At 36.6% G+C, this 25,459-nt stretch overlaps 1 protein-coding gene across 1 annotated transcript in view; it reads right to left on the bottom strand.

The window, feature by feature from the left end:
* The window catches only part of BRWD3 (bromodomain and WD repeat domain containing 3), a 218,871-nt gene extending 210,242 nt beyond the window's left edge, over nt 1-8,629 (bottom strand). Inside the window, exons 1-4 of the mRNA XM_059385220.1 lie at nt 8,365-8,629; nt 8,191-8,249; nt 7,959-7,988; nt 7,489-7,548 (exon numbers count right to left, since the gene is read on the bottom strand). Coding sequence (XP_059241203.1) covers nt 7,489-7,548; nt 7,959-7,988; nt 8,191-8,249; nt 8,365-8,395 — 180 coding nt within the window. The 5' untranslated portion in view covers nt 8,396-8,629. The remainder of the gene's footprint in view (nt 1-7,488; nt 7,549-7,958; nt 7,989-8,190; nt 8,250-8,364) is intronic.
* Nucleotides 8,630-25,459: the final 16,830 nt, after the last annotated feature.

Here is a 25,459-nt window from a genome sequence, read left to right as displayed (position 1 = left end):
TTTTTTATATTTATGGAAAACAAAATAGATTTTGAAAAATACAGCAAGGTTTTAAATACATCAATATAAGTATAATATAAAAATATGCATGATACTTTGAAGTCTGGAAGCCTGGATTTTTCAGGTTCTAAAATCTACTAGCTATTACTCCTTCTGGCAGTGTGACACAGTAGAAAGGACTTAGATTTTAATTTCTCTACCATCCTCAGTTCCTACTTCTGTGACCTGCAAAGCTACTCAGTCTGAGAGCCTAAGCTTCTGCATCTGTAAAACAGGGAGTAATGATTACTACCTCATACGTTTTGTAAAACAAAAACAGAATCATTCACTCTTGCATTCATTCATCCAAACATTTAACATATAGAGATGAAATGGGAAGACAAACTGCTGCCCCAAGGAAACCCACAGTCCTAGTAGAGGAAACAAACTAGTAAATAAAACAAACAAATAAATAAATAAAAATAAATAAATAACAAATAAACAAACAAATAAATAAAATAAATAAAACAAATCAAAGTATAAGTACCTAGAGGGAGTACAAAGAGCTAAGAGAAGCAAAGAAATACAGTACCTCCTTCAGCCTAAAGGGTTCATGTCTAATCTCACACTTGAAGACTAAGAGAAAATTCACAGGACAGACAAAAGGAAGGGAAGGCATTCCATACAAATAGAAAGGTAACTCTACCCAGTAAATGTACTTTTGCACAGTTACTAACACATAATATCCCCCAATGTTTAAGATTCTCCTCCATGTTGAGTTAAAAAAAGTAAAAAACTCACAGAGTATCATCTGATTCTGATGTGAAAAAATACAAGTACAAAAAAGTAAGACTAGAAGAAAACACAAAAAACTAATTGTTTATTTTCTTCCTGATACTTTTCAGTATATAAATGTCCACAATAATCCAATATTATACCATAAAGTGTTGAGTTTTAATGTTTGCTGAATTTGAAGGAAGAAAGGGAAAAACTAGGCAGAATGGGAAATAAAACATAATAATAAATAATAAAATAATAATAAATAATAAAAAAATTTTCCACTACAGCAATATACTGGTTTGCACATGGGCTACAAAGTGTTAAGACTTCCTATCACTTTTCTTTGAAAATGTTTATCATTGTTCATAGCATTTCTTTTTCTATGAGTTTTAGGATTTTCTCAGGAATGAGAGAGCCAAGAGCAACCCACTTCAGCTCAAATATTCTCTGGGTTATGATATCATAAGCAAACACCAAAAAGACTATAACCTTGAGGACAAACAGTATCAAGATAAGGACAAGGGATCCACTCACATTCTGGAAGTTTCTCGGTAGAGAAAGGTCCAATAAATGAACTTGGTTCCAACTAGCATATTAAATAAGCCTAATAAATATATATTGAAATATATATTTTCATATATATTGAAATATATATGAAATGCTCCTAACAAAAGTTAAGAAAATTACACAAAAAAAAACAACTGAGGGCCAGATTATTATAAAGTACTACAGTAGATATTAAAGAGCATGAGAAAACATCTTCAACAAGGTAATTTAAAATATAAGAAATTACTTATAAATAATGTACAGAAAATAAGTTCAGGATTAGAAAAGATCAATCAGAAGTGTTGAGGATCCCTGCAACAAGACATCAGAAAGACCTATCTCCCACTTCTTAAAAAAACAGAGAATACGACACCGGTATCATACTAAGTTACCTTTCTCTAATTAATAAAAATGCAAATAACACTAAATATATTTTGACATAACAATCATTTCTTGCTTGAGTTAATACAGATACACTTCAAAGCACTCAAACCGACTCAATTCTAACACTTTTTTAAATACTTTTTCCCATCAATGGTACTGTTTTATATATTCCTCACTTTATAAAAATATTAAGAAAATGAGGTTGTGATATAGGTAACTATGAACATATAAATTCTGGGGTCATAGTTCTTTAGATATCCATTTCCCACTCAACCTCTATGTCCTATTTTTCAAATGCAGTAAACAATCATTTGCACTGCATTTTCAATTAACAAAAGGTGTTCTTTTTATTTAACTTGTTTCACACAACAACCTTGTAAAATGGATAGGGGAGTTTATTTTATAAATGAGAAAACTGAATCCCTAAGAGGTTAAGTAACTTGCCCAGGGTCACTCAACAATACTATCTTCCCAACTAAATGTTATGGTCTTTTCTACTATTCACAAAATCCTTTATGAAAAATGTCAAACAAGAGCATCTCTGAAATTTGACCCAAACACTAAATTGACTTGAAATTACTTTTTTGCTCTTTACCAAAAAACAAAACAAAATAAAAACCTGTTTATCAATCAATCAATCAGTAATCAACATCAGTAAACCAAGAACAAAAATAAACTAATATTCAAATTGACAAAGGTGCTTTCAGAACAAAATTTTTTTTTAAAGTGGGTAGAAGAAGAATCAATGAAACCAGATGGAATTGGGAGGGAGACAAACCATAAGTGACTCTTAATCTCTCAGAACAAAATTTTTTAAGGAACATTCACCCAATCCAAATTCTTATTCCCAAATAGCAGCTCTCTTCACTTTCTTAATGCCATCTCATTTGTATTGAGATAGATACCAGTTTCCTAGAACTAATGATAAATCTCCAAAAGGTTTTTAATCATTGAAAGTATGTTCTTAGAGCCAGTGTGAAAAAAAAGACAATTATCAATCCAGACAAATAACTAAAACCAAAGTATTATAGAAAGCAAAACTGTACATGTGGCTCAAACAAATCAAAAGTGAGGAATACTAGTTTCCAGACACTGATTGCTCTCTACCAAGACCTATCAGTTAGCATTATATCCACACTGGGGCTGAGCAGCACATAACTTTTGGTTTCCCATGATGCATTCTGTTCTTCCTAACTATGGCTGTGTAGCCACACAGCAGTTAATAAATCAGACACACTTAAATTACTTCCACACTTAGAGATACAAAAACTATGCTGCCAGCACTAAACAACTGTTGGGATGTTCTACATTCATTCTACTGTTCTAATAGACAATTTAAACTATTACTAGTAATTAGAGAACAAGAGCTAGGTAAGGTAAGGAAAAAAATACAGGTATATCTGGAATTCAAATACAGTATTTTAAAGTACTTGGTGAGCATCAAATGAGATAATGTGAAAGCACTTTTAGACTTGCATATATTACATGCAGATGCAAGTTCTTATAATGACATATATTATCATAGATGTATACATTTTTTAATGATAATAGTGAACATATAATCTTTATAAACTTTTCAGTAGCATAAGAACTGCTTCAAGTCTTTTGAATATAAAATGAAGGAAATACAATCTATGTCACCCTAAATGAAAGCACTAATTAGGGCTTTCAATTCTATACACGAAAAATGCTGAATAAATGTGAAAATATATAACATACCTAAAGGTAATTATGACTTTGGTTCAGTCTTATGATACACGTCCCCTTAAAATGATTAAAAAAGGGGCGCCTGGGTGGCTCAGTGGTTTAAGCCTCTGCCTTCGGCTCGGGTCATGATCTCAGGGTCCTGGGATCGAGCCCCGCATCGCATCGGGCTCTCTGCTCAGCAGGGAGCCTGCTTCCCTTCCTCTCTCTCTGCCTGCCTCTCTGCCTACTTGTGATCTCTGTCAAATAAATAAAAAAAAATCTTTAAAAAAATGATTAAAAAATATTAAAACATGTCTTTAAAAACAGAAGTTTCCAAGTCACAATTTCAATATGTAAAATTTATGTTAACAAAAACTTCATTTAAACACATACGTACACACATACCCCTCATTATTATGTTTGTAGTTCCCAATAAAGCTCCAAGGAGGAAGCAATAAAACAGCCAACAATTCAACAGGGTCACCATAAATGAACAGACATCTGTAATTATTTAAATTATCTACCATAAGATGAATTGTAAGAAGCAAATCTAATACTATTATGTTGTAAATAAGAGTCAAGGAGAAATGAAAAATGTCCAGACCAAATTTCAAAAACACTCACCATGACTTCAAATTTCTCCCTGTATCATTATTTAAAATTCTGAAAGTTAATTTAGCATGTTTTATTTTGAATGCCATATTCAAAACCCTTTACAGTTTAACAAAAACTGACAAACATTTCATTTACAGGCTCATATTTCAAAAGGCACTTCAGATCTGAATATGTCAATACTTGCTGGCTAGTAGCTTTAACAAAATACCTGCTGCCTTTTGTTCCAAATTATAAGTAAAACACTAAATCTGATTTCAGTAAGAAAAAACAGGGATTTCTAGAATGCATAATAGTAACAGTAATGAAGTACTGAAGAAATCCAACTTATTATCTTACTATTTTTCTGGATAAACCAAGTTAAGCAACATATACAATTTAAGTGAAAGTACACACACAGACAGAAAGGCAGAGGAGTTCTGTTTCATAGATGTAGCATACATGAAGAGGTACAGGATTATAAACAAGGATATCAAAATGCTGATACCCATTTTTGATATCCTTGTTTATAATCCTTCACCTCTTCATCATACATCTGCATTCTTTTTTATACCCTAGTATACCTTCAATTTGAAGTACTGTTATATAATTTAACATACAGGATTATACTACTTATAAATACTGTAAGTACACATAAGGTTTTACTAATTACTAATACTTGCCCTAAACTTCAACCTGAAACATGTAGCTAAATCAAAGATCACATTGTATAAATCCATTGTCTAACAGCATTTTAAAAAATACATACACTAAGGAAAAAAAAACCATCTCTCCCACAATGAAGCCACACAAAATCAAAGGTCATATGTGAAATAATTTTAAGCAACTATACAACTGTTGTATCTATCTAGCAATCAATCTAACACAGCACATTCTGTTCTCAACCACTATACTTCTTTTTTTCGGTTCAAAATCTCACTTAGCCCTAGCCCATTTTCCCTTAAAAAGAAACCTGTAAGTAGAGAACAGATATTTGACTTAAAATAAGACCATATTACCAAAGTATAATATTCCTAGAAACACTGGATCCCAGAAAGATAAAAACCTCTGTACAATATGAAAATTAAATGAAAAACAAAAAAAGATGCACTATCTAAACTATAGACAATGTTCAAATAATAGATGGAATTTTGTGTATATAAAAATAAAAATATGTAAGGAAATATAAAAAACAATAAATTTAAAAGATAAATGTGAAAATCAAGTATATGTAGGGATATACAAATGGATTAACAACAATTAAAAAAATAACTGGTTAAAATTTAAGCTTCACTAATCATGAAAAAAAGAGCTAATTAAATCAACCAGCAGCTATTTCACCTATTAAAGCCACCAAAAGATTGAAAAAGTATTTAAAAACTCACTCTAAGTACCTAGATGGTAACATCATAAATTAGTACTATCTTCTGGAAAACAATTTATATATATACATAAATACACATATAAGCAGTAATATATAAGAAAAGTTACAAAACCCATGAGACCCTTTGACCTGATAACTACGCTTTAGAAATACAGCTCAAAAAAAAAAAAGAAGAAGAAGAAGAAAGACTACTTAATTATGCAAATATATTAATGAAAAACTGGAAGTAACCTAAATGTTCAACTGAATGTTGAGTTCAAATCATAGCCAATCTAAAAGTAATTTTTTACCATTTAAATGACAATGTTTATTCAAAAAAGATAATTGCATGTGAAAGTGTTAAGAAAATACAGAGTTTAAAATGGACATTAATTAACATTGATTACCATTATGTAAAAATATGCCTCTAAATATAAGGAAAGGAAGTCTAGCAAACTGGATTTTGGGGGGGGGGTTGTTTTTATGTGTCTTTGTGGCTAATAGACTGTTTTTAATTATTTTGATGTCCATTTGCTTTTTATCACTGTCAAGTAATTTTTAAAAAGCTTTTCCTTGTTTTAAAAAAGCTTTTTCTTTAAAGTTTCATTTTGTTATTTGCTTAAAATGGTATCTTTAGAGACAAATGTAAATGAAAACATCTTGGACACATCTCAGTATAAAACTCTATTTTCAAAACCACATTAGTTATAAAGTGTTTAAACAGATATTAGTAGGCACTGTTTTGGCCCTTTTTGGCAGGACTTCAGTCCAACAAAAGTCTGACTACAAATTAAATACACTGATTAATACATGCAGTTTTTCCAAAATAATTTTTATCCACCTAGAATTTTTTACCATTAATAGTATAGATGGTGGAGTTTATTCATTAATTGAATAATTAATTGTAATCAATTAATTGTAATCAATTATTACACCATTCTGTGATTTACAAAAAATTCAATATTTAGTCAGCAAACTAAAATTATTATTTAGTAATAATTATTAGCAGGCCTCATTACTGTAACTTAATATAAAAATTGTCAAATAAACACTAAATCAGTTTAGATATTGTTATTAAATCATTTTATTTATATTTAGAGTCTACCATACCCCAACTTTCTTTAACTTTGATTTTCCTGCATTTGGATCTTATTTGAAGGGAATATAGCTGAATTTAGATTTTAGTAACATCATCCTTTTCTCCTTTCACTTCCTTCCAATTCACTGTACCAGAGGCTAATGCAAGAGGCCATCTTCCCCAAAATAAAAAAAATAACAACACCTTTTTGTGCTGAAGAGAAGTGCATGGACACTATGAATTATATTTGCAGGATAAACAACACAGTCATCCCAATGCCTTTGGTCTTTACTGAAGCATATTTTAAAATATAACCATTGTTGTCTTTTCTAAACTCCAAATCGTGTTTCATCAATTCTCAAAAAGGTCATAATCCGTGGTTGTTATGCAGTGAAAATAAATATATCTTCAGGAATGCGATCTAATGATTTAATGAGCTATTTTCTAAAATGTGATACATACAGTAATTACGCTTTTCATTCGGTAGCCGATTACCTAAACCCCGCAAATTTTGGAATTCGCTTGATGCTTCCTATTATTTTTAATTGTGTCGTGTTGCCCAATCCAGGGTCGGTTAACTCCCCTCCTAAACCTCCTCCCCCGTAATCCACCCCCCCCAACCCCACCAAAGACTAAGCCTGGCCTCAGTTCCCGTATTTCAAGCCAGGACCAACCAGAAACCAGTTTTCTTCCACTAATCCGGAACTCTGGGCTGTTACCAACGCTGTCATTGGCCGACGTCAGTCCTTGGTACGTGCCCCAAGATAACCCCCAGGTTTCTCCCTTTTTCCCCTACAATGGGCCTTTCTCAATGTTTGTAACATATTCATAATCCACAAAACGGTATATCTGATAACTAACTAACATCATCAAAGTTTCCCAGTGGAAACAGGAGAGGCCGGGGGGAGGGCAAGGTACCCTTTCTCCGACTGGCAGGGAGGGGGGAAGGGGCAGTCGTTCTTTGGCCCAGCACAGAGCTCTAGAACCATGTAGGCTAAGGGATCGGGAATGGGCCGGAGGAACAAGGTGGGGAGGGAGTGGAAAAAGAGTTGAATTAAGTTGAAATGAAAACTTTACTCACCAGATCCTCGAAGCTTCTTCGGTGCTCTTTTCCCTCCCAGTCTAAGCGGCGCGGAATCAACTGGGGGCGGGAGAAAAGAAAGGATCGGGGGGTGGGCAAACCATATAGGCCATGCCTGGGCTTCCAATGAAACCGACCCAACCCGGGTCCTGGTCCCCGACCCTCTGGCGTCTGTATTTCTCTAGGTCTAATAGCTGTCGCCTCGAAGCTAGTCCAGTGTAGGAATGAGGAGGTCGAGGGGGAGGAAATCCTGAAAAACCGCCTCCCTTGGTCATAAAGAGGGGGCGAGTTAAGACCCCGGCGATATCCGCCTCTTTTGAGGGAATAAGCTGGTTCACTCCAGTGACAACAGTTATGAGTGCCCAGATCCAAGCTTCCCTCCCAGCCCCTGTCCTCCGCCCCTGACTTGCCCTCCCCTTTCTCCTGTCTCACCCCAGCCCTCCCCACGTCTTCCCGAAGGGGCTCCGTACCTGATGCTCTTCGAGCTCCTGCACTAGCACCTGAGCAAAAGGGAAACACGAGTATGAGGAGCAGCTCTGGCCATCAACACATTCCTCCCTCCCCACTTCGAACCCAGCCGCTGATGGCAGGTCTAGTCAAGGCCGGCCTTTCCCTCACCCTCAGTGAAATCGTACACCCAATGCCTCGATTTCCCCATTGGGACCATTCCCTATGACTCCCAGATCTCCTTCTCCCTCTCACCTGGGCGGATTTGTTGCAGGGTCCGGACTGCAAGAATCTAGCGATCAGGTAATACAGCTCTGTGGAAGAGGGGAAAAAGGCTGAGAGAAGGTAAAGAAAAACAAGCTTTTTCAAAAGAAACTGACAGCCGTCGCGCTAAGCTCCCATCTCCTTAGCCCCCAGACAGTTACCCACCGGCTTCGATCTGGGTAGGTGCCGCCGCCATCCTTTTCCCTAGGGGGTTTGGGGGCTCCACTCCGGAGGAGATAGCGGGGGCGGGTGGGGGCGCTGCCTCTATTGTGGTGAAGCCCCCATGCCCAGGAGTCCCAACGCTTCCGCCCCACTCCTCGTCCTAGTTTCCGTCTCTCTGGTCTCTCTCGGATTCATCGCATCACGTTTCGACCCATAGATATTCTAGCCCTAGAGCGAGGAGGCGGAGAGGAAGGAGAGGGAGAGGGAGAGGGAGGGAGGGAGAGAGAGAGAGAGAGAGCGCGCGCGAGCGAGCGCGAGCTAGCGAGCCCGAGAGAAGAGAGGGGAGGGGCCGAAGCGGCGGGGTGGGGGTGGGGGGGGGGGGGGGGGGGGGGGGGGGGGGGCAGGGTGGAAAAGGGGGTGGAGAGAGGGGAGGGTAAAAACTGTGAGAAGAGCCTGCAGCTCTCGCTGTTCGCCGCTAGGGGCACTAACACAACCGAATGGCCTCCTCTCTTCCTGAGGCCGGCGGTTGCCTAGCTACTGCTCCCGGAAGCAGGGGGAGGTGCTAACTGACGGCCTACGCTCTGGCCGACGCCTTAGAACTCCGTGGTGGCGTCCTTTTCCGAGAGCACTCGAGTGTGTTTCCTTTCCTGTGAGGGCGGTCAGTCTCTTTCCTGTTGAGGACTTTTCCTTCTGCCGCTGATGGAAGGAACTTGTGAGGGGCTGACTTGATTCAGCCAATTTCTAATTTTTCCTCCGGTCACCGAAGAGGCTTTGTTGTTATTTTGGGGGAAGGGGGTTGATTTGTTTTGTTGCCTCTCCAAAATGAGGCCAGCCCCTGAAGGATCTTGTGATTGAAGGAGAAAAAGGAGACCCTATATGGGCGTCACTTGAAAATGTTTTTTTTGTGCCAGATGAAAATGTTCTACTTACCAGTCCAGAGTGCAGGGCCCATATTGTTAAAAAGGCAATAAAGTTCTAAAATCTGATATTGTGGGGGGAATATGCTGTCAGATATGAAGCATTTTATTTCTTCCCCTCCTGAAAGTTTAACACGTGCCATACCTGTCTCATTCCCGTAGGATAATTTCCCGTTTATCTTAAAGTACTGCCAAAGTATTTTATATTAACTATGGATTTGTGTTTTTTATTACGTATGTATACGCAAGGTGGTCTTATGTATTATTACAAATCTGTATGCAACCTTTGGGACAATGTTTTTTAATGCATAGAATCCTAAATTTTTGGTACAGTACTGACTTTCAGCATTTGGTTACTAAAATCCTAAGTAATTAAAGGATTTGTAGAATCGATACATATGCAATGAACTGATTCTCCTTTTCTATTTTTCCTTAATATTTTGTTCCCACCTCCAGCCTTGACCAAAAAAAGTAAAAGAAACTGAACCCGATGAAACCAGAGATTATGTTTAAGCTGCATGTACTATTTACGTTCATTAAAATAATCAAATTTGAAGGTTTACCTTTAAAGTTTAGGGATGGATTCTTGGGAATTTGGTTTCCTCACTACGAGTTTAGCCATTGATCACAGTTCGTCTAGAATTGTATTACGCCAATACAGTCTTAGCCTAGGATGTTTAGCTCTCACTCTGGCTCGATTTCCCATTAGAAAGAAAGAACCACACGGGGTAGTTATGATATGATAGTTCTATCTTTGGTGATTACACTATAGTACTTGAAAAACGCCATTAACCGAAAAAGAAAAAAAAGATACTAAAAAAATATATAAGCCCTAGACAACTCATTGCAAATAGTTTAGCAAGACGTGAGATGGAAAATTTGTTTACAAATCAAGTATAATATATATATAACAGTTAAGTTTTATCAAGCCACAACCGTGCACTAAGCACTTAATATCCTTCACCTCATTTAATCTTTATAGTTATCCTAGGAGGTAGGTTTTATTGTTCTCCCCATTTTACAGATCATAAAAACAACTATATGACTTTGGAAAACTTACTTGTATTCTGTGAACCTTGTTCCTCCTCTGTAAAATAGGATAGTACTTGCTGTGCCCACTTCACAGGAAAGGCTTGCTATATAATCATGTGAATATATTCATATCATATTTCAAGGTTTATGGGACGTTGTTATTCCATTGGTTACCTCAGTATTAGTCTGGATGCAATCAGGGAAAATTACTATGAATTACTATGTGCCTTTTAAGAGAGTTTAAGATACAAAATTATTAACAATAACAGGAGATTAGAGTAATAAGGGATTACCTTGTAAGGAGTAAAGAGAACTCTAACAAATATAAGAATAGCAGATATATAATATAATAGTAGATAAAGTAGCCACTACCTCTAGAATTGAGATAGAGTACCTTCAGCCCCTACACCCCCCTTAGGGCTAAGATCCAGACTTGGTTGGAAAGAATAAAGCCAGACAAGACTTATTAAATGTCAGGAAAGATGCTATAGTACCTTGTGGGTAGAACTTGCTGAAACTACAACCTCTGGAAGTCACTGGAACTCTGCCCTGGTATCAGTCTTCTAGGATGCCTGAGAAATGTGTTCATGGCGAAATGTATCACCAGAATGACTTTTCTACAAAGGCACTTAGAAGAAGGATGCCAAAGGTGGGGGAGCAGCCTACCCAGTAAAAATGCCAGAAGCAAGAAGCAAAACCCTTTATTCCTACACTGTATTTCCAGCTCCATCTACTGACAAAGCTTCAATTGAGGCTGACAAAAGGAAAAATATTTAAATGTTCCAGATCAGGGGGGATGGGTGGCTCAGGCAGTTAATTGTCTGCCTTCAGCTTAGGTCATGATCCCAGGGTCCTGGAATCTAACCCTTTGGAGCTACCGGCACAGCAAGGAGCCTGCTTCTCCCTCTACCTCTGCCTGCTGTTCCCCTGCTTGTGTGCTTGCACTCTATTTCTCTGTCAAATAAATAAAATCTTTAAATAAATAAATAAATGGCCCAGATCCATTTTCAGAGAGCAGTCAAGAGGGGAGAATTGAGATGATAAGCAGCAAATCAGTAAACTGGCACAATTTCCTTGCTTTGCTCTTTACTGTAATGACTACATTGACAAAAGGAAAGTTATTTAAATGTGCATGGTAGCATAAGTTTTAATTTGTTGTTTGTGATAAGCCAAATGCTTTGAATTACTTTGTTGCTATTAAAGTCACCAGTATTAACCCTGTGCCCAAAAGCATAACCATAAGGGGAAGGAAATTTTTATAAATGAAAGGAAACATGCATTTACAAAGAAAAAAAATCTGAAATGTTTTCCTGAATGGGTGTATTAGTTTCCTAGGACTGCCATAACTAACTACCACAAATAGGGTGACTCAAAACTAAAGAAATCTGTTCTGTCATAGTTCTAGAGTCCAGAAATCTAAGATCAAAGTATCACCAAGGAGACACTCCCTCCAAAATCTCTGGTAGAGAATCCTTCTTTGCCTTTTCCAGCTTCTGGTGGCACCTGGCATTTCCTCACTTGTGGCAGCATAACTCCAGTCTCTGACTCCAGCTTCATATGGTCTTCCTGTGTGTCCCTATGCTAAAATTCCCTCTCTTCTTTCTTATAAAAACACCAGTCATTGTATTTCAAGTCCACCCTGAATTCAGAATAATATCACCTCAAGAACCTGAATGATTTACATGTGCAAAGACACTATTTTCCAATGAAGTTATATTCACACATACTGGGGATAGGGAAATGGACATATATTTTGGAAGGGACATAATTAAACCCACAAAGTTATTTATTTCATTCTGTCTCCTTAGAAATAATGTTAATGGAAGACCAAGGTTGAAAATTACAAATATCCCTAGTATGGCAAAAAAAGAAAGTTAAAAGGTAGGGAATCCTGAGATGGAGAGACAGAAATGGTAAATTAGAAAATTAATATAATAAACCTTGTAAATAAACAGTTCTATTTTCTTATCTCATTTTCTTAAAATGTATACAACATAATAAGTAATGTATTCTTAGATTTTTAAATATATCACATACATTATGATAGCTAATATATTTTAACATATTAAACATAATATATGCATAACAAAAATAGGGAAAAGAGGAGGGAATAGAACTTTATAGGATTAACATTTGTATATCTCAAGGGAACAAAGTATAAAAGTGAACTATATTCGCTAAGAGATATATGCTAAGCCCTAGGACCACTAAGAAAGTAACATTAAAAATAGTGAAAAAAGGGGCACCTGGGTGGCTCAGTGGGTTAAAGCCTCTGCCTTCAGCTCAGGTCTTGATCCCAGGATCCTGGGATGGAGCCCCCCCCCCATTGGGCTCTCTGCTCAGCGGGGAGCCCGTTTCCTCCTCTCTCTCTCTCTCTCTGCCTGCCTCTTTGCCTACCTGTCATCTCTCTGTGTCAAATAAATAAATAAAATCTTTTTTAAAAACTTTAAAAAATTCCACTAGAACATATTTGCTTAATGCAAAGAAAGAAAGAATAGTACAAAAGAGACATAAGACATATAGAAAAAAATTTTAAATGATAGATGTAAATTCAACTATTCAATAACATCATTACATGTGAATGGATAGAATCTACTTATAGGATAACAGCATGAAGAGCTTTGTGGATAAGCTCACAAGTGAAACTAGTGGAAATTATAAAATATCAACAACCATTTAAAATTTCCAGAAATGGTCTTAAAATGGCATAAAATAAAATCTAAAAAGCATGTATTTAAGAAAACTTAAAGCTTTAGAAACAGTGAACGTTTATATTTGAACGAAGAACCACTCCCTTCTTCCTCCCACGCAAACTTATCTGGGGAGAAACTCCACTACAGAGTAGAATAACTAAAAATATATGGCTTTCTCTCCCCTAGTTCTCAGTTGAAGGGCTACCTTCTTGGGTAGCACAGGACATAAGTGTTTCTCATACTTCTCCCAACTACTTGTTCCTGAGGCTGAGTTCTAATCCAGTGCATCCAAGATATGGTGGTCATCATTCTTTCACCCAGCCCCCATTCATGGGACAAGGATAAATATGGGACATGGGTGACACTAATAGTAGGGCCTTGATCACCTTTGCACCAAAATGTGACACAGGAGATGCATGCTAAGACAAGCAAGGCAAAGAAAACTAAGTCTGCTGCATCCCTCCCACACTAAGCACTCATCTCCAAAACCTGGGATGTCATACAGAAGCGTGCCATTTGCTGACCTTCAGTACCAGAGCTGAGCCTTGGAGATTTTTCACTAGGAAAGAAGTAGGGCTTAGAAGAGAGAACTATGAATCTTTCCCCATAAGAACTGACTTTATTTACAATAGGATATAAAGAAATTTAAGCCTAAGAGTACTCTAAAAAAGAGTGAACAAATAAATAAATAAAATCGGGGCACCTGGGTGGCTCAGTGGGTTAAAGCCTCTGCCTTCGGCTCAGGTCATGATCCCAGGGTTCTGGGATCGAGCCCCACATCAGACTCTCTGCTCAGCGGGGAGCGTGCTTCCTCCATTCTCTGCCTACTGTGATCTCTGTCTGTCAAATAAATAAAATCTTAAAAAAAAAAAAGAGTGAAGATAATGGCAAATTGTAACTGGAAATAAATTGATACAACAACTTTAATTATAGGCTAAACCTTAGACTGGTTATTTCCTGGAGAGAAACAGAGAGAAAGGCGTCTGAAAAGAGCCATCCAGAGATCAAAGTAAATCTCAAACGCCGATCTTGGAAGATATCCCTTCAAAGATCTCAAATTTGACTGGGTCAGACTGTAAGTCAGTTTATGCCCTAGTGCATATGTAAAAAATAAATAAATAAATAAAAAATAATCACAGGCAATTAGTGAAACTTAAGATCTGGGAGTGATCAGAGAAAGAGACAAGGAAAGCCCTGCCAATATGAGTGTTCTCCCAAGGTGAATGTGTGTGTAATCAAGGTTGCACCCTCTGAGGGGCAATGTCAGAGGCTTTGCATAGTAATTTAAACAAACATATAATAATAACAAGACCTGAGGGAAAGGTGTACTAGTTCCCAATTTTGCCACAGTATATTATTTAAAGTGTCTAGGCTCATACCGTGGTTAAATGGATAAAAAACAAGAAACATCTATATGTTGCCTAAAAGAGACCCAGTTTAGACCTAAAGACAACTGCAAGTTGAAAGTTAAAGGATGGAGAAACACCTATCATGCAAATGGAATTCAAAAGAAACCTGGGGTAACAGAAGAAGATGGCAGTGAAGTAGGAGGACCTTAGGATTGCCTCATCCCATGAACACAACAAGATAACCATCAAATCATCTTAAATACTGCAGAAATTCACCCAAAGACTGACAGAACAAACTCCACAAATAAAGGGACAGAGGAGGCCACATCAAAAAATGTAGGAAGTGTAGAGACATGGTTTAGGAAGAAGCATATGACTGGTGCTATAGAGAGGAGGGAGCTGTGATTGTGAAGAAGGGAGAGAGAGAGAAGGAGAGAGGGAGAGAGAGAGAGAGAGAAGTACACAGGGGAATGCACAAGGAGAACACTTCCCCCAGAATCCATTGACTTGGAAAATGAGAGATGCTCATTTTCCCCTCTCAGGGGCTGAGAATGAGTTATTGCAACAAATAGGGCTAGAACTTTTTAAGTCTAGCACTTAAAAGGTCAGTGGGATTAGCTGGGATAAAGCCTAGAGGGTGCTGCTGCTTCTGGAGAGAAGGCAGGCTAACAACCAAGGAGCACACAGCCTGGGAACAGCAATCTGATGAAAACCAGGGGCACTCAGATCTTATTCACTCTTCTCAGAGTGCATTCCTGAGAGGCACCCTTCACAGGGACACCCCTCTGGGAGCAAAAGAGCTGCCTGGTGCCATTTTCCTCCCCTACCCCTCAACATAAACAGAGAGCCACCTGTGGGAAGCAGCACAGCACCAACACTAGCTGCCTAACTTGCTTATACCAAGACCCACCCCCCTGGACTACACTGGGATTGCCTACCTCAGTCACACTTGCCACAGTCCCAGGGCAAGCAGGCCTCTGAAGATCAGCACAAACCCCTTCTGACGCACTTCTCACAACTAGAGAGTTCCGTAGGGTTTCATTTCTAGCGGAGGTGGTGACAGGTCTCATTTCACAAGCAAACCACAGCACCATAGCTAAAACTCACCACATTCATGCCAAGAACCAAACACTGCCCACAGCAGGCAAGGAGAACTTCTTCAGAAGGATAGAGGAACAAAAGCACAATAGCAGAGGGCATATAGCATACACTGTAGCTACCCCCTGAAGTGCCAGGGCCTGGGCTGTACATGACCTCTTCTTCATAAGGCTGTTACTGCCAAGAGCATGAGACATAATTGGGTTTTGGGTTTTTTTTTAACACAAAGAAGATGGCAGGGATATAGACAAAATGTGAAGGTGGAGAAATTTATCACAATGAAGGAACAAGATAAGGCCACTGCCAGATATTTAAGTGAAACAGATACAAGTAACATGCCTGATAGAGAATTTAAAGCAAAGATGATAGAGATACTCACTGGGTGTGAGAAAAGAATAAAAGGCATCCATAGGACCTATAACAGTGATAAAAGAGTTTAAAAAGAATAAAAGATGAAGATCAATAATCAATAATCAAAAAGATCAATAAGAGATGAAGAGTGCAATTAACAAGATAAGAAACATACTTGATTCAATAAACAGCAAGCTGGAAGAAGCAGAGGAACAACTTAATAACCTAGAACACAAAGTAATGGGATGTAATGAAGCTGAACAAAGAAAGAAGAATTATGAAACAGAATAGACTTAGGGAACTCAGTTACTACATCAAGTGTAGTAACATTTGTATTATAGGAGTCCCAGAGGAAGAACAGGGAGAAAAGGGGGCAGAAAATTTATTTCAATAAATAATACCTGCAAATATCCCTAATCTGGGGAAGAAAACATATATCCGGATGTACAATGCATAGAGACCACCTATCAATCAACCAAAGACATACCAAGACATATTGTAATTAAATTTGCAAAATATAGTGATAAAGAAAAAAATATCAAAACTATCAAAACAAAAGAAGTCCATATCTTACAAGGGAAAACCCATAAAGCTAGCTAGAGATTTCTCAAAAGAAAATTGACAAGCCAGAAGGGAGTGGCATGATTTATTCAAAGTGCTGAATGAGAAAATACTGTAGCTAAGAATACTCTATCCAGCAAGGCTGCCATTCAGATGAGAAGGAGTGATAGAGTTTCCCAGACAAACAAATATTAAAGTAGTTCATGACCACTGAAGCAGCACTGTAAGAAATAATAAAAGGAGAGACCAAAAATGACAAAGACAAGAGAAACTCAGAGAAAATCTAAAGGAACAATCATAAAACAAGTAATAAAATGGCAATAAAAACATATCTATCAATAATTATTTTGAATGAAAACAACCAAATTCATTCTATGAGGTCAGCATCACCCTGGTAGCAAAACCATAAAGAGACCCCATTACCAAAGAAAAAAACAGTCTACTGTAACTGATACACATAGATGCAAAAATTCCCAATAAAATAGTAGGAAAGTGAATCTAACAATACATTAAAACAATCACTTACCACAATCATGTGGGATTTACTCCTAGGATACAAGGGTGGTTCAATATTCACAAGTCAATTAATGTGATACATCACATTAATAATATGAAGTCTAAGAACCACATAATCATTGTCAATAGATGCAGAAAAAAACATTTGAGAAAGCACAACATCCATTCGTGATAAAAACCCTCAACAAAGTAGGTTGGGAGGGAACATACCTCAACATAATAAAGGCCATATATGTAAAACCAATGGATAAAATTGTTCTCAATGGAAAATAAAAGAGGTTTCCTCTATGGTCTGGAAGAATACAGGGATGTCCACTCTTACTACTTTTAATTATTATGGTACTGGAAGTTCTAGCAACAGACAACAAAAAGAAATAAAAGACATCTAAATCAGCAAGAAAAAAGCAAAATTTTTAATAATTGCTGATGACACGGTATCTATATAGAAAACCAGAAAATTTTTCCCCAAAAACTGCTAGATCTGAGAAATTCAGTAAAGTCAAAGGGCATAACAGCAATGTACAAAAATCTGTTACTTTTCTATGTGCCAAAAATGAAGCATCAGAAAAAGAAATTAAGAAATCAATCCCATGGGGCGCCTGGGTGGCTCAGTGGGTTAAAGCCTCTGCCTTCAGCTCAGGTCATGATCCCAGGGTCCTGGGATCGAGCCCCGCGTCAGGCTCTCTGTTCGGCAGGGAGCCTGCTTCCTCCTCTCTCTCTCTCTCTGCCTGCCTCTCTTCCTACTTGTGATCTCTGTCTGTCAAATAAATAAATAAAATCTTTAAAAAAAAAAAAGAAATCAATCCCATTTACAATTACACCAAAAGCAATTAGGTACACAGGAATAAACCTAACTAAAGAGGTAAAAGAGCCAGACACCGAAAACTATGAAAAACCTGTTAAAGGAATTGAAGAAAACACAAAGAAATGGAAAGACATTCCATGCTCATGGATTAGAAGAATAAATATTGTTAAAATGTCTATACTACCTGAAGTAATCTACACATTTAACGCAATCCGTATCAAAATATCAACAGCATTTTTCACAGAACTAGAACAAACAATCCTAAAATTTGTATAGACCCACAAAAGGCCCTGAATAGCTAAAACAATCTTCAAACAGAAAAGCCAAGCTGAAATAGCTTCAAGAGAATAGGTGTTATTTCTTCTTTGAAAGTTTGGTAGAATTCTCCAGGGAATCTCAGGTCCTGGGCTCTTGTTTTTTGGGAGGTTTTTGATCACTGCTTCAATCTCATTGCTAGATATCGGTCTATTCAGGTTGTCAATTTATTCCTGGTTCAATTTTGGAAGTTTATAGTTTTCGAGGAATGCACCCATTTCATCTAGGTTGCTTAACTTATTAACTGTTGATAATAATTTCTGTTATGATTGTTTCTATTTCCTTGGTGTTAGTTGTGATCTCTCCCTTTTCATTCATAATTTTATTAATTTGGGCCTTCTCTCTTTTCTTTTGGATTAACTTGGCCAAGGATTTATCGATCTTATTGATTCTTTCAGTAAACCAGCTTCTAGTTTCATTGATGCATTCTACTGTATCTCTAGTTTCTATCTCATTGATATCTGCTCTAATCTTGATTATTTCCCTTCTTGTGTGTGGAGTTGGCTTACTTTGTAGTTGATTCTCCAGTTCTTTAAGGTGTAGAGACAGCTGGTATATTCTGGATTTTTCAATTTTTTGAGGGAGGGTTGGATGGCTTTTCAAATATTGAAAAAGAAAAAACAAAACTGACGTCATCATGTTGCCTGATTTCAAGCTTTACTACAAAGCTATGACAACCAAGACAGCATGATAATGGCATAAAAACAGACATATAGACCAGTGGAACAGAGTAGCCCAGATATGGATCCTCAACTCTATAGTCAAATAATCTTTGACAAAGCAGAAAAAAATATACAGTGGAAAAAAGACAGTCTCTTTAATAAATGGTGCTGGGAAAATTGGACAGCTATGTGTAGAAGAATGAAACTCGACCATTCTCTTACACCATACACAAAGATAAACTCAAAACGGATAAAAGACCTCAATGTGAGGCAGGAATCCCTCAGAATAATAGAGGAGAACATATGCAGTAACTTCTTCAATTCAGCAACAGCAACTTCTTTCAAGATATGTTTCCAAAGGCAAAGGAAACAAAAGTGAAAATGAACTTTTGGGACTTCATCAAAATCAAAAGCTTTTGCACAGCAAAGGAAACAGTCAACAAAACAAAGAGGCAACCCAAGGGATGGGAGAAGATATTTGCAAATGAAAATACAGACAAAGGCTGACATACAGGGGGCCCCTTGTTGGCTCAGTGGGTTAAGCCTTTGCCTTCAGCTCAGGTCATGATTTCAGCATCTTGGGATCAGCCTGTATTGGACTCTCTGCTCAGTGGGTAGCCTGCTTCCCTCTCTCTCTGCCTGCCTCTCTGCCTTCTTGTGATCTCTCTGTCAAATAAATAAATAAAATCTTTAAAAAAAAAAAGGCTGACATTCAGGATCTATACAGAACTCCTCAAACTCAACACATACACAACAGATAATCGTGTCAAAAAGTGGGCAGAAGACATGAACAGACAGTTCTCCAATAAAGACATACAAATGGCTAACAGACACATGAAAAAAATGTTTATCATCACTAGCCATGAGGGAGATTCATATCAAAACCACATTGAGATACCACCTTACACCAGTTAGAATGGCCAGAAGTAACAAGATAGTAAACAACGTGTGTTGGAGAGGATGTGGAGAAAGGGGAACCCTCTTACACTGTTGGTGGGAATGCAAGTTGGTGCAGCCACTTTGGAGAACAGTGTGGAGATTTCTTAAGAAATTAAACATAGAGCTTCCTTATGACCCTGCAATTGCACTACTGGGTATTTACCCCAAAGATACAGAGGTAGTGAAAAGAAGGGCGATCTGTACCCCAACGTTCATAGCAGCAATGGCCACGGTCGCCAAACTGTGGAAAGAACCAAGATGCCCTTCAACAAACAAATGGCTAATGAAGATGTGGTCCATATACATTACGGAGTATTATGCCTTCATCAGAAAGGATGAATACCCAACTTTTGTATCAACATGGATGGGACTGGAAGAGATTATGCTGAGTGAAATAAGTCAAGCAGAGAGAGTCAATTATCATATGGTTTCACTTATTTGTGGAGCATAAGAAACAACACGGATGATTTGGGGAGATGGAGAGGAGAAGGGAGTTGAGGGAAATTGAAGGGGGAGATGAACCGTGAGAGACTATGGATTCTGAAAAACAACCCGAGGGTTTTGAAGGGGGGGGGGGGGGGGTAGGAAGTTGGGTGAGCCTGGTGGCGGGTATTATGGAGGGCATCAATTGCATGGAGCACTGGGTGTGGTGCATAAACAATGAATTCTGGTACACTGAAAAGAAATTTAAAAAATTAAAAATTAAAAAAAAAACACAGCTGGACATATCACAACTCTGGACATATAGAGTAACAACAGACAAAGCAGAATACTATATAATTGGGGCGCCTGGGTGGCTCAGTGGGTTAAAGCCTCTGCCTTCGGCTCGGGTCATGATCTCAGGGTCCTGGGATTGAGCCCTGAATCGGGCTCTCTGCTCAGCAGGGAGCCTGCCTCCCCCCCCTCTCTGCCTGCCTCTCTGCCTACTTGTGATTTCTGTCTGTCAAATAAATAAATTAAAAAAAAAACCTTAAAAAAAGAATACTATATAATAATAATGATCACAAACCAAGAAGAAGATATAGCAACTGTAAATGTTTATGTACCTAACATAGGAGCACCTAAATACATAAAAGAGTTAACAACAAGCATAATTAACTAATTGATAAGAATAGAATGATTTTAGGGAACTTTAATACACCGTGAACATCCATGGGCTGATCTAAACAGAACATCAGCAAGGAAACAATGAATATGAATGGCACCCTGGAACAGATGGATTTAATATATTCAGAATATTCCATCCTAAAACAAGAGAATACACATTCTTTTCAAGTGTAAATGGAACATTCTCCAGAATAGATCACATATTGGCCCTCTAAACAAACCTAAAATATTCAAGAAGTTTGAAATCATACCATGGTTATTTTCTGACCACTAATCTATGAAACAAGAAGAGACGAAAAACTCTGTAAAGACAACAAATACATAGAAGTTAAATAACATGATACTAAACAATGAATAGGTCAATCAGGAACTCAAAGGAGAAATTAAAAAGTACATGAAAACAAATTAAAATGAATACAAAATAGTCAAAAACAACTGAGATGCAGCAAAGTGTTTCCAAAAGGGAAGTTTATAGCAATACAAACCTACCTTAAAAAAACAAGAAAATTCTCAACAACAAGAGTATTGCACCCAAATGAGCTAGAAAAAGAACAACAAATAAAACCTAAAAACAACACAAGGAAAGAAATAATAAAATTAAAGCAGAAATAAATGCTACAGAAACAAAAACAAACAAACAAAATAATATAACAATGAAATCAAGAGTTGGGTCTTAGAAAAAAATCAATAAAATTGATAATTCTCTAGTCAGACTTATCAAGAATAAAACAGAAAAGACTCCAAAATAAAATCACATATGAAAGAGGAGACATAACCAACACCAGACAAGTACAAGCAATCATAAGAAAACATTATGAAAAATTATATGCCAAAAAACTGGACAATCTGGAAGACATGGATACATCTCTAGGACATATAAACTCCAAAAACTGAAACAGGAAGAATTAGAAAATTTGAACAGATCAATATCCCTGATGAACTTAGATGCAAAACTCCTCAATAAAATACTAGCAAACTGAGTTCAAGAATACATTAAAAAAAATCATTCATCACAATCAAGTGGTATGTATCCTTGGGTTCCAGAGGTGGTTTAATATTCTCAAATTAGTCAAGGTAATATGGCATATCAATAGGAGAAAGGAAAAGAACTACAAGAACCTTTCCACAGATGAAAATTTAAAAAAAAAGTATTTGGCAAAGGTACAACATGCATTCATGATAGGTTTGGAGGGAACTTACCTCAACATCATAAAGGCCATATGAAAAACTACAGCTAAAATTATCCTTAACTGGGAAAAACTGAAAGCTTTTCCTCTACAGTCAGGACAAGAGAGGGATGTTCACTGTCACTTTTATTTAACATAGTACTGGAAGTACTAGCTACAGCAATTAGACAACAAAAAGAAATAAAAGGCAATATTTGCTGATGGCATGATATTCTATATAGAAAACCCAACAAAGACTCCACCAAAAAATTACCAGAATGGATGCACAAATTCAATACAGTTGCAGAATACAAAATCAACATATAGAAATCTGTTATATTTCTATGTAACAATAATGAAGCAGCAGAAAGAGAAATCAAGGATTTGATCCCATTGACATTTGCACCAAAAACCATAAGATATTTAGGAATAAACCTACCAAAGAGGTGAAAGACCTGTACTCTGAAATCTATAAAATACTATGAAATAAATGGAAGATGATACAAAGAAATGGAAGGACATTCCATGCTCATGAATTGGAAGAACAATTTTTTTATAATGTCCATATTACCCAGTGAATTCTACACATGCAATACATTCCCTATCAAAATGCCAACAGCATTTTTCACAGAATTAGAACAAACAATACTAAAATTTGTATAGAACCACAAAAGACCCTGAATAGCCAAAACAATCTTGAAAAAGAAAACTGGGAATCATCACAATTCTGGACGTTATGTTATATTACAAAACAGTAATGATCAAAACAGTATGGAACGGTCACAAAAACAGATATATAATTCAATGGAACAGAATAGAAAACCCAGACGTGAGTCCACATCTATATGGGCAATTAATGTTCAGCACACAGGAAGAAATATTCAGTGGGAAAAATAGAGTCTCTTCAAAAATGGTGTTGGTAAAACTGGACAGTTACATGCAAAGAAGGTGACTGAATCACTTTAATACACAAAAATTAATTAGAAAGAAAAATGAAAGACCTAAATGCGAGATAGGAAAACTTTAAAATCCTGGAAGGGGAGCCAGGAAGTAAGTTCTTGACTTTGGCTGTAGCAACTTCTTACTAGATATGAATCCTGAGGCAAAACAAAAGCCAAAATAACCTATTGAGACTTCATCAAAATAAAAAGCTTCTGCACAGCAAAGGAAACAATTAACATTAAAAAAGGCAGCCTACAGAATGGGAGAAGATATTTGCAAATGACATAACTGATAAAGGATTAGTATCAAAAATATAAAGAACTTATAAAACTCAACACCCCCAAAACGAATAATCCAGTTAAGAAATGGGCAGAAGACATGAATAGACATTTTCCCAAAGAAGATATGCAGGTGGCTAACAGATGCATGAAAAGATACTCAACATCACTCAGCATAGAGGAAGTACAAATCCAAACTAAGATGAGATATCAACTCATACCAGTCAGAATGGCTAAAATGAACAAAACAAGAATCAACAGGTGTTGGTGAGGATGCATAGAAAGGGGAACACTCTTACACTGTTGATGGGAATGCGAAGTGGTGCAGCCACTGTGAAAAACACAATGGAGGTTCCTCAAAAAAGTTAAAAATAGAACTACTCTACAACCCAGCAATTGCACTAGTAGTTATTTACCCCAAAGATACAAAAATACTGATTCAAACGAATACATGCACTCCTATGTTTAAAGTCACATTATTAACAGCAGCCAAATTATGGAAAGAGCCCAAATATTCATAGACTGATCAATGGATAAAGAAGATATGATATGATATATACAATGGAATATTACTCAGCCATAAAACAGTCAGAGAAAGAGAAATGTCATATGATTTCACTCATATGTGGAAGACATGAAACAAATGCACATGGGGGGAAATAAGGCAAGCCAAGTATGGAGAACAAACCTGGTTCAGGATGGTTACAGGAGGGGAAGTGGATTGAGGGGATGGTTTAAATAGGTGATGAGTATTAAGGACAGCACTTGTTATGATGAGCACTGGGTGTTGTATATAACTGATGCAACACTAAATTCTACACCTGAAACTATTATTATACTGTATATTAACAATTTAAATAAAATTAAAAAAAAATTAGAGAAGGATAACCACACTGACTAGTCATTCAATATAGTACTAGAAGACTAGGGAGAGCAATTAGGCAAGAAGAATAAATAAAATGCATCTAAATTAGAAAACCAGAAAATTGTAATTATTTGCAGTTGATATGATTTTGTACAGTCCCAAAGACTCATGAAAAAACAGTTGAAATTGATCAACACATTCCATAACCTTGCAGGATGTAAAATCAACATACAGACATCAGTGACCATGTCTCTACACTAATAATAGGATATCTTTAAATAAATAAATAAATAAATAAGTAAATAAAATGATCCCATTCAACATAGAATCAAAAACAATACAGTAATTAGGGTTATATTTAACAAAAGAGTGAAATATCTGTACAATGAAAACTAAAAGACTATTGAAACCAATCAAGGAAGACAAATGGAAAGACATTCCATGTTAATGAGTCCAAATAATAAATATTATTAAAATGTATATACTACCCAAAGCTTATCTATAGATTCAACACAATCCTTATCAATGTTCCAATGGCATTTTTCATAGAAATAGAAAAAAAGTCTTCAACTTTGTATGTCACTTCAAAAGATCTTGAACAGTTAAAACAATCATGAGAAAGAACAAAGTGCAGTCATCACACTTTCTGATTTCAAACTATACTACACAACTATAGTAATAAAAACAATATGCTACTTCCATAAAATAGACATAAAGACTGATGGAATAGTATGGAAGACCCAGAATAATACATGCATATATCCTGAACTAATATGCAACATGGTAACTAAAAATACCCAAAAGTGAAAGGACAGTCACTTCAACAAATGGTGCTTAGAAAATTGTATAAACATATGCTGAACAATGAAATTAAATTTCTTACACCACTAACAAAAATTAACTTGAAATGGATCCAGTACTTAAACATAAGACCTGATATCATAAAATTCCTTGAAGAAAACAGAGAAGAACCTTCTCAACATTGATTTTAGCAATGATTTTTTGAATATGGCACCAAAAGTACAAGCAACCAAAGTAAAATTAAATGAATAGGACTGCATCAAACTTAAAAGTTTCCGTTCAGCAAAAGAAACACTAAAATAAAAGACAACCTTAAGAATGAGATACTTATAAACCATATATTGGATTATGGGTTAATACCCAAGATATATAAAGAACTACTTAAAACTCAATAGCAAAATAATCCCAACAATCTGATTTTAAAAATCTGACTTTAAAATGGGCAGAGGCACTAATTAGTGTCCCAAAGAGAATAAACAAATGACCAACAGGTACATGAAAAGATGCTCAACATCAATATCAGGGAAATACAAACCCAAACCACAATGAGATACTATCTCAAATCTATTAGAATGGCTATCATCAGAAAAATAGGAGATAGCAAATACTGGCACAGACGTGGGGAAAAGAGAACACTTTTCTACTGTTGGAGGGAATGTCAATTGCTCCAGCCATGGAGAATCCTCAAAATATGGAAGACC

This window comes from Mustela nigripes, chromosome X, assembly GCF_022355385.1.
Source record: "Mustela nigripes isolate SB6536 chromosome X, MUSNIG.SB6536, whole genome shotgun sequence".
Taxonomy (NCBI): Eukaryota; Metazoa; Chordata; class Mammalia; order Carnivora; family Mustelidae; genus Mustela; species Mustela nigripes.
Note: the sequence above shows the minus strand (reverse complement) of the source record. Positions and strands in the feature narration are given on the sequence as shown.